We start from the raw sequence: 11,281 nt of genomic DNA on the forward strand, positions 1-11,281 counted from the left end.
CTCCTGCTGTACAATGTCATTTAAAAAAATATAAACCTAAAAAACAAAATACTTAAAATTTGAACTAGAAACTAAATCTTCACTCGTCATCTCCTCCCTATTCACGATTAAACCATAGGTGCTCGGTCAAATCAACTCGAAGGTTAAGGTGTGTGTCTCTGTCACGTATCCTCGCTCGGATAACTTCTTTCTGAGCGTAGATGAGTAGTGGGTTCGCCGATTAGTTACCTTCATCATAACTCTTTACACAAAAGGCTCTGCCCGAGTCCTCCAATATCATACCATGCAAGATGATGCACATATACATGAAGTTTCTCATTTTACTCTTTTCAATTATCCTTGATGGTTGGGCAATGATAGACCATATCTTTTTTGTTACACCGAAAGCCCGTTTGAAATCTTTTCTTGCCGACTCATGTTTTTTCTTGTAATACAATCGTTTCCCGTCATCTGGACACGAAAGGGTTTTCACCAACGTAGCCCACTCCGGATAAATACTGTTTACAAGATAATACACATACTTATATTCCACATCATTTGCATTGAATGAAGTATTTTGTGCTATCACATCGTCGAAAAGACCCGAAGGTTGTAAAACAGCGATATCATTGTTTGCACTAGCCATGCCAAAGTACGTATGCCAAATTCATAAATCTTGAGATGTGACCACTTGTAGTATTAGGGATGGACCCTCGTGGTCACCATGATGGTGTTGCCCTTTCTAAGCAGTTGTACATGTCGTCCATTCCTAATGCGTGCAATCAAGACTACCCAATATCCCGGGACTCGTGTATTCGTTGATTGGCCTTGTATAAAAATGGAACGTCGGTAGCGGTCGGCATCCTCAAATATCGCCTCCCATGAAGAAAAATAAAAACAACAAAAACAACAAAAATATAAGTAACAATTAATAATTAACGAATACCTTCACAAGACTGTCACGACAGGCTCTGGCCAACATGCTTAAATATTCTTCCCACACATCACTCGCCATGCCGTACGCAAGTTGCCGAATTGCGGTTGCACACTTTTTTATTCCAGAGAATCCAATTTTGCGACTAGCACTTCTTTGTGTGAAAAATGGATATTGGCCCGCAAGATCATTAGAAATTCTTCAAAAAAAAAAAAAGAACGGATCACTGGATGTCAACGCTTAAATTGTGAATCGTCGTACAACGGATCTTCACAAAAATAATCGTGCATTAAACGTTCATTAACACCTAATCGATCTCTTTTAAGAGACGTTTGTCTGGTATACGTTGTAGAAGATTCGGCTTCTTCTCGCAAATACTGAATCGCCTCCTGAGTCATTGCGATAAGAATATCGTTGATCATTGGATGAAGAGCTGGACGAGTCGGATGAAGAGTGGGATGACATTTTGTTATAAAAATGATTAGATAGAGTTTGTATGTTTTAGTGAGTTAGTTTGTGATTGGTGTGTGTAAAAAAATCTGTATATACATAATAAAATTTTAGGATTTTTTTAATAATCTGACCGTTTGTAAATGGTCATATTGACCCAAAACCTCGAAAACAATGCATGATGGCCGTTAATGGCTTGGCGAATAGAAGGATGGCGCCCCCTTGGCACCTAGGAAATGGGGGAGGGGCGCTATAAGGCGCCATTTTAGCTTATTTGGCAGGGGCGGTATACCACACTGCCAGGTCTTAAATAAGATTTGGAGTAGTAAGAGATTATGGGTTCAATTCTCATAGTATGCAATTTAGCCATGTATTTTTAATGGTAAAATCATACCCTCCAAATCCTTCATACCTATTTTACACTCAAAAACAGGTTTATATTATTTTCCAAGGTTCTAGCTTCTAACCGAACTAAAATTTTAAAAAGTAAAAGGCATTAGTCACATTGGACAAAATCAAAAGAATTATGGTTCACGATGGACAGGAAAACCGGGTATTATCAGGGGATACGGTCTGGCCGGCAAAGTGGTTCTGCAAAATGAGTTTGTCGCTCGAGAACACCACCGCCAACCATCTTTGCCGCGCAGTGAAGCTTGGTATTCGGTGTTTGGTTACCGATCGACAAAGGGTCAAAATTTTGACCGTTGGGAGTTTGCAACTGCTATATAGTCGTTTAAAATAAATATATATATATATATATATTCTATTTAAAATTAAACTATAAATACCTAACATAAATCATACCCAAATACATTCAAATTTATACCCCAACCAAACCACACTACTAGAAAAAATGGGCAATTGTCATCAAAATTTGTCACCAAAAAAAATGGTAGCAAATTTAGCCACTAATTTGCCACCACAATGAGAATTATGTGCATTTGTTATTGCACGGTAGCTAAGTGGTAAAAAGTTTTGTGACCATTTATTTTCAGTTGCAAATTCATGAGAAAAATCTAAAAGTACAAAGGTATGGTCGAGTTGCCACCATATTAGTGACGATGAAATTTGAGCGGGATTATTTTTATATAGGGCGATATATATATCCATAATTAACTCAGTAACGGACCTCTCCATTTTTTGAACGGCAAATTAGGGTTTAAATGGAATACTAAAACAAGAAACATAGTATTATTCACCCTTTATACATTATTCATCAGAGAGTCTGAATCGAAGAACAGAAGGTACGATTCTTCTTCCCATGACTTATTCATATATCTTACGCATTATCTAACAATTAATTATAATTCTCGTCCACTCCAACAAGCTAATTTCCAATTGAGACCCTAGAACCCTAATTGATTGCAATTTCCTTTTCTCCGTGATTGAATTTTTTTCTTCAAAATATCAATTGGTTAACGATGGACAGGAAAACCGGGTATTATCAGGGGATACGGTCTGGCCGGCAAAGTGGTTCTGCAAAATGAGTTTGTCGCTCGAGAACACCACCGCCAATCATCTTTGCCGCGCGGTGAAGCTTGGTATTCGGTGTTTGGTTACCGATCGACAAAGGGCCAAAATTTTGACCGTTGGGAGTTTGCAACTGCTATATAGTCGTTTAAAATATATATATATATATATTCTATTTAAAATTAAACTATAAATACCTAACATAAATCATACCCAAATACATTCAAATTTATACCCCAACCAAACCACACTACTAGAAAAATGGGCAATTGTCATCAAAATTTGTCACCAAAAAAATGGTAGCAAATTTAGCCACTAATTTGCCACCACAATGAGAATTATGTGCATTTGTTATTGCACGGTAGCTAAGTGGTAAAAAGTTTTGTGACCATTTATTTTCAGTTGCAAATTCATGAGAAAAATCTAAAAATACAAAGGTATGGTCGAATTGCCACCATATTAGTGACGATGAAATTTGAGCGGGATTATTTTTATATAGGACACCATATATATCCATAATTAACTCAGTAACGGACATCTCCATTTTTTGAACGGCAAATTAGGGTTTAAATGGAATACTAAAACAAGAAACATAATATTATTCACCCTTTATACATCATTCATCAGAGAGTCTAAATCGAAGAACAGAAGGTATGATTCTTCTTCCCATGACTTATTCATATATCTTATGCATTATCTAACAATCAATTATAATTCTCGTCCACTCCAACAAGCTAATTTCCAATTAAGACCCTAGAACCCTAATTGAATGCAATTTCCTTTTCTCCGTGATTGAATTTTTTTCTTCAAAATATCAATTGATGTGGAATTAATCATCTACATAGTATTGGAATATCAATTATTTTAGAGTTCTGGTTTGTACGATTCTTCAATTGAGTTTTCTTTTTTTCTTTCACTAGATGGTTAACAAACGTTTGATTTGTTTTTCAGTTGCTGCTGCGGGCTTAACGTTTTGTTTGTGCTTCTGTTTGACAGGTAACTTTTATTTCATGATTTTGAGTGTTTTTTTTATGGATTATTGAATGTTCAGATGATGATAGGGTTTGTGATTGATCAGATAGGGGTTTTGATATTGTTAAGTTGATGTGTATTCATGTGTCATGTCATTATTGTTTAATTCTATTAAAAACTTCTATTCACTGTAAAATTAGATACCCTATATAAATCATGTAATATGTTCAACCTAATGAATATAACTAACAGGCAATTGAGAGGAAATCTAATGAAAAAAATCACATTGAAAGAAATGGGAAGTTCACTTCACGTGATCTTTGAAATTCTGCGTATTTTTGTCGTACATTAAAATAAGACACTTTTTTAAGACCTGTTATAATAGTACGAAACGAAACTCGAAGGTACTGACTTGTGTGGCTGGCGACTGAATATTAGCGCTTGTTTGCGGTCTAAGAGATGATTGAAGAGGTCTCTGCGGAAGTGATGCAGTAACACCACTTGCCCGTAAAGAAGAAGTGGAACCGAGAGAGCAGTGGCTGCAACGCAGCAGCAGTGGCTGCAGACACACAGCCAGGGGCGGAGACAGCTTATACCCAGTCATAGCACGGGCTACGGCTCAAAGTCGTGTTCGCTGTGTTAATTTTTTGTTTTTCTTTCGATTTTATATAAAGGATACCCCTAAAACATCGTCCCGATTCGTCAGAAACAGGTCTGAACAGGTCAGAAACATCGTCCCGATTCGTCCCTGAAGCCTTGAACTCGAACCTGCGTTTCCTTGATCAGATTCGTCCCTACGTTTCGTTGATCAGATTCATCCCTGCGTTTCGTAGTGAGAATGTTAAGGAATTTCATAATGATTTGATTACACCTTCTTTACGGGTTGTATTTTGTTTTCTTTGCAACCAACTTGACCCATTATTAGTTTTCGTTAATTCTGATTTCTTGATTCTATTCATTGGTTATTTTGTAGATTGAAAAGTTGAACTTAGTTATCAAGGAGCTCGTTAAGGAAAAAGATGAAGAAAAAGAAAGGTTCAATGGAATTATTGCGGGGTTGTTAGCTGACAAAGAAAAAGATAAGGTGGATAAAGATGCGTTGCTTGATAGGATGTCACAAATTGAAGCTATGTTAACAGTTACAGTTCGAAGATAGGCTATAAACACTTGGTTTTCAATGTTTAGAACACTTGGTTTTGAATGTTTCTCTTATTAGGATACTTTTAGTTAGTTTATATTTTAGTTGGTATTTTTTATATGCTTTTAAAAACAAGATGTTTTATATAATTTTGGGATTTTATTAGACTTTTTTATATTATTTGTAGTTTTATTGATATGTGCAGATAAATGGTAGCAAATGGTTGCAATTGTGTAAAAAATGGTGGCTAAATGGTGGCAATATTAGTGGCTAAACGGTATCAAAACTCGCAAATTGTGTGAAAAATGATGGCTAAATGGTGGCAATATCGGTGTTAAATGGTGGCAATATAGGTGGCTAAATGGTATCAAAATGTGCAAAACCTGATGGCTAAATGGTAGCAATATCGGTGCTAAAAGGTGGCAATATAGGTGGCTAAATGGTATCAAAATGTGGCTAAATAGTGGCTAAATGGTAGCAATATCGGTGGCTAAATGGTGGCAATATCGGTGGCTAAATGGTGGTTAAATGGTGGAAAATCAGTGGCTAAATGGTATGAAAACGCGTCACAACTCGGTGGCAAAATTTTGACCAATTTTGTGGTGGTAAAATAAGGTAGCAAAATATAAAAATGGTGGCAATTTGGTGGCATTAGGGCAATTGACACGGGTGTTTTTGTCACCGTATTTTCGGTGGCAAACTGGTGACAATAAGGAAATTGCTACCATTTTGTAACCAAAAATTACATGACAAAAACCATGTTTTCTAGTAGTGCCAAAAATATACCAAATATTTACCCAATCATTACAAAACAAAATGGCGGATGAACTCCTGTTATTTTTCCCACCCGATAGTAGCGACGATTCATCCGATAGTAGCATTCTTTTTTTCCACAATCTCATCGAAGACGCCGAACTTCAAGACACTGGCACATCTAACCGAAGGAGATATATTAAACGTCAACGTGAGGTGGGGCATGAGACACTCATGGCTGATTATTTTTAACGGAAAGAAATGGAACCGCGCCAAAATGTCCATTTTACGTTAACAACCATTTATACAAACGTGGTTATTTGCTCGTGGATGGAATCTACCCTGCGTGGTCCGTGTTTGTGAAGTCGATCCCGTACCCTCACGAAGTAGACGAAAAGAAATTCAAGAGACAACACGAGGCGGCAAGGAAAGACGTCGAACGGGCTTTTGGTGTTTTGAAGGCGAAATGGGGTGTATTGAGTCAGCCGATGCGAGCAAGAACTGTTAGAAAAATTAGGAGTGTTGTGTACACATATATTATTTTACACAACATGATTTTGAAAGACGACGAAAACGCGATAACACCGGTACACATTCGGGATCCTCCGGTCGAGCCCGCTCTAGACGATACGATGTTGGACGAGTTGATGGATGAAGACACGCATTGGAGACTAAAACACGATCTCATGATTCATCTCGCAAGTCAAGATTTACCACATCTTTTGGTCGATTCCGACGAAGACTAGTTTAATTTATTTCAATTTAATGTAATTTTATTGTTTTTTTAATTTAATGTAATTTTAATGTTTTTAATTTAATGTAGTGTTATTCTTAATTTATTCTACATTTATTAAGTTAAATATTAAATATACTAGTTTTAAAAAAAAAGTTTATCAATTCAGGAAGTGTCTAACCATTGCCAACACTTTTCAGCATAGTTTAAACACTTTTGATTGAATGACATGGCATACTCTCGTTGGTTGATTTTTAAGTTTACCACTCTCAAGTTATTAACCACTCCTTATACCCTCAGCACCAAAGAACAAATAGTCAAATATGATAACTTTGCCATTAGGAGATTCCCAAATAGGATTACTTCTTTGAGGTTTCCTCATCCACAAAACAACCAATGTCTTAAGGAAACAACCAAATAGCAAACGAGAGGTGATGAGTTCCCAATACCAACAATGAAACCAAAGTGGAATAAACAAGATCGAGCTAGATCATAATTGGAAAGGTAGCTAATGACTAGTCAAATTCTTACATGATGGTGATACCAGTGTTTAATTTATAGGAAATAATAATGAGGATTCGTGCACAAAAACAGTTGAGAGAGTGTTACAAAAGGGCTATAGGTCGGGTAGACAACCATAAGAAAAATATGGATATAAGGGTGCTCTATAAAACACTTGAAAATGTTATTAAAATATTATTATTTGTTGAAATCATGAGACTTGATTTTCACGACACTCATGATGATTGAAGTTTAAAAGAAATTTGAAGATTTCATTATATTTGTTACATGATAATTTGGGTTAACTGTTGATTTCCAATATCTCAAGTTCATGTTCACGTAATTATAGGATCATGTTTATGTGATTATTGGATTCAAGTTCATGTAATTTCTCAAGGAGTAAATTACAAAAATCGTCCTTTATATTTGCTACTTATTACAAACTGTGTCCTTTGTCTTTAATAAGTATAAAAAAACGTATTCGATGTTTGCAAACTCTTGCAAGTTATGTCCTTTAGTCATAACACAGTTAGTTTTCATGATTAATTTTGACTAAGTCAACCCCACATAATGATATTTTGGTCATTTTATCCTAAATGCTAAAATAAATAATCATCAAAACAACAAATAAAACAATTTTAAAATTATATATGTCTATATACTTATAATACATACAGACATTACATTATTAACCCTTCTTCTCCTCTCTCTCTCTAACTATCCTACCACCACCACGTACCCCCACCACAACCCACTGCCACCACCACTACCGATTTGTCCCCTTTCTCTTATCTATTCACACATATCTGGTCGGGGATCCTCACCTGTGCCGACAGACCCGTCCTTAATCCCACTGGCTTCACTTTCACCCGGGGTAAATACAGAACCCTCCGGGTACCCGTTTCTTGGTCAGGTCGGTTATGGGCCTGCACCGATTGCACCACAGACTCCACCGGAAAATTAACTTGTATCACCGCCGATTGCGGCTCCTGCAAGGTGGATTGCGAAGGTCGCGGCGCCGAACCGCTGGCGACTCTGGCGGAGTTCACTCTCAACGGCAACCAGGGTTTGGATTTCTATGACGTCAGCTTGGATTTCTATGACGCCAGAGAGGAGACAAATCGGTGGTGGTGGTGGTGGCAAGTGAAATAATGGTGGTGGCAGATCAGTAGTGGTGGCAGGTGGGTTGTGGTAGTGGTGGTGGTGATAGGATAGTTAGAGAGAGAGAGAGAAGGAGAAGACGGGTTAATAATGTAGTGTCTGTATGTATTATAAGTATACTAGGTTAGAACCCCGTGTAATACACGGGTTGAATAAATGTAATTTTATATACCAAATGATAAAAAAAAATATATATCTTTACAAACCTCGTTTATTACACGAGTTGAATAAAGGTAATTTTATATACCAAATAATAAATCAATATATTTTTAAAAATCTAGTTTATTACATGGTTGAATAAATGCAATTTTATATATAATAAAAAAGTTATATCTTTAAGAACCCCGTGTATTCTACGGGTTGAGTAAATTTAATTTAATATATTAAATAATGAAAAAGTTACATTTTAAGAACCTTGTATATTGTATGGGGTGAGCACATATAATTTTATATACCAATCAATAAAAAAGTTATATCTTGTTATATCTTTATAAACCATGTGTATTATACGGATTGAATAAATCTAATTTTATGTACCAGATAATAATAAAAAAGTTACATTTTTAAAAACCCGGTGTATTACACGAGTTGCATAAGTGTAATTTTGTATAGTAAATAAAAAAAATATTATATCTTTAGAAAACCCCGTTTAGTACACGTGTTGAATGAATCTAATAAAAAATTATATCTTTAAAAAAACTAACGGATATACTCGATATATGATGGATGGGGTGATTACGGTGATGGTTCTTATAAATGTCACGTAAACATAAACATAAACATAGTGAATACCGTATTTGAGTTGAGAGTTCAACACGAAAATAAAAGTATAGAACCAATAAACATTGATTAATATTTTTGTTTACTCCTTATAAACATTTTTGACATAGTTTCTACCCTTAACTACATTATTTAAAAAAATAAATAAATCATTTACATTTTAGGATAAATAATTTTGAAATCTAATAAATATTTTAAAATATTATATTATCTCCTAACGAATTATTTAAATTTAATTTTATAATTATCTTTTAATTAGTATTAATAATCTATAATTAAGTAGGATAGAGCGGGAAAAACTAAAAAATAAATGTCTCCAATGAATGACATGTGTAGTCTCATTGGTTTCTTTTATTATATAGTATAGATATACATATATAATTTTAAAATTGTTTTATGTTTATTTATTTTAATACTTAGTCAAATTTAACCATGAAAACTAACTGTGTTATGACTAAAGGACATAACTTGCAAGGGTTTGCAAACATCGAGTACATTTTTTTGTACTTATTAAAGATAAATGACACAATTTGCAATAAGTAAGATACATAAAGAACGATTTTTTGTAAATTACTCTTTCTCAAGTTGTTAATTTCTAATATCAATTGTTTTTATTTTAAGTCGTTTTCTATTCTATATTTTATATTACGAAAACTTGTATCATGTTATCGAGTTGGAGCTAATAGCAAGATTGCACTGTTTAGGGTAAAGATTAAAACACCTAACCCTAATCCTCAACTAAAAAACACCAAGCCTCCCACACCTCCATTTCACTTTTCCCTACCCTCTAATCACTCTCTAAACTCTCCCAATTAATCAAATTTGCAACTTTGGGCAGATTTGTTCCAAGTGCAAAAAGTGAGTTCAACTCACTTTCACTTTCTCTTTTTCATGAACCTTGCTTCTCCTTCTTTAGGACAACCTCTAGAAGTGTTTCCACACGTTTACCGTGGTAAACTAGGTAGGAACATCATCATTTTGAGGTCCAAAGTTGGATTTAAATTCTGTTAAAGTTTTTAAAACCATGTTCATCCTACTTCATTTCTTGAACGTCTTCAATTGGCCACAAAATTCCATTGTTTGGATAAATCGGACTGATGACTGTTCCAGAAATGATAGGTGTTTTAGCTCACTTCTAGGTCACCAAACAACTTCCAAGTAACACAGTGAATAAGACTACACCAAGTCTCCAAACACTATGCATGTCGTCTAGTCAAGTCAGTTGATTGTTTAAGTGAATTAGTTGATTAGATACTTTTATTTACATTTTTGTACTTATGTTTCATGACCATCCGAGTCATCCATGTGATAATTTGTGCATTAGTGAACAAGAGGGTTAATGGATTCATCCTACTCATGCATGACCATACTTGACACTCTATGACTTAGACACAAAATATGACTATATACGTATAAGTATACCATCTAATCTGAAGCCGAACCATGACACCAACCTAAATAATGGTTAAGATTGTGGTAAGGTGGAATTCATCTTAGATTTTGGTTAGGTACGCGGTTGGCATGATTTTCCTAAACAATTTCACCTTATGTTGTCGATGAACATCAAATGTAGTAGTAGTAGCTTACTATAAAAAATGATTAAAACTTGTCTTCGAAGGAAACTGACCACATGAGACGAAGGGTTGTGATAGTATTGTAAGTCGTGTTCATAATAGGTTCATATATATATATATATATATATATATATATATATATATATATAGAGAGAGAGAGAGAGAAAGGTTAACATACAAAAAGCCTTATCGTACGTCACGTACGCGACAAGCGTAACCATCAGATCAGGGCCATAATCACGCATGGATCAGTTAATCAAGCATGGGAGCAGTTCTTTGGTGATAATTACGCATGGGAGGTGATAATCACGCATGGGTATGTTAATCACGCACGTTATGATGGTAAAAAAAATAATCACGCACGTTATGTATTTGGTCGCGTAGGTTAATGTACGTTAAGCAGTTTTGTACATTATATTTTCTCTCTCTCTCTCTATATATATATATATACATATATATATAGGGGAGGGCTAGGTAGAAAACCCTAAAAATTTGAGAAAACCCTAGAAAACCCAACCTCCCGACTTTTTTTTTTTGAAAAAAATAACACATGTAATATACATGTTTTTAAGAGTTTTGAGCCAAAAAAATGAAAAAAGCGCCGAGTGGTTTTTTTTTTAAAAAAATAAACAAGTTTCAGCACTTTTTTGTCTAACACATGTTAGTGATGAAAGTTGCTGAAACTTGTTTATTTTTTTTAAAAACATCCACTCGGCGCTTTTTTGATTTTTTTGGCTCAAAACTCTTAAAAACATGTATATTACATGTGTTATTTTTTTCAAAAAAAAAAAGGTCGGGAGGTTGGGTTTTCTAGGGTTTTCTCAAATTTTTAGGGT

The 11,281-nt window shown here is 34.9% G+C and overlaps 1 protein-coding gene across 1 annotated transcript; it reads right to left on the bottom strand.

The window, feature by feature from the left end:
- Positions 1 to 220: 220 nt before the first annotated feature.
- LOC110907768 lies at positions 221 to 625 on the bottom strand. The gene has a single exon (XM_022152701.1). The coding sequence runs from the start codon at positions 623 to 625 to the stop codon at positions 221 to 223; it is 405 nt and encodes a 134-aa protein (XP_022008393.1).
- Between the last annotated feature and the right edge of the window lie 10,656 nt (positions 626 to 11,281).

Source organism: Helianthus annuus, chromosome 14, assembly GCF_002127325.2.
Source record: "Helianthus annuus cultivar XRQ/B chromosome 14, HanXRQr2.0-SUNRISE, whole genome shotgun sequence".
NCBI lineage: Eukaryota > Viridiplantae > Streptophyta > Magnoliopsida > Asterales > Asteraceae > Helianthus > Helianthus annuus.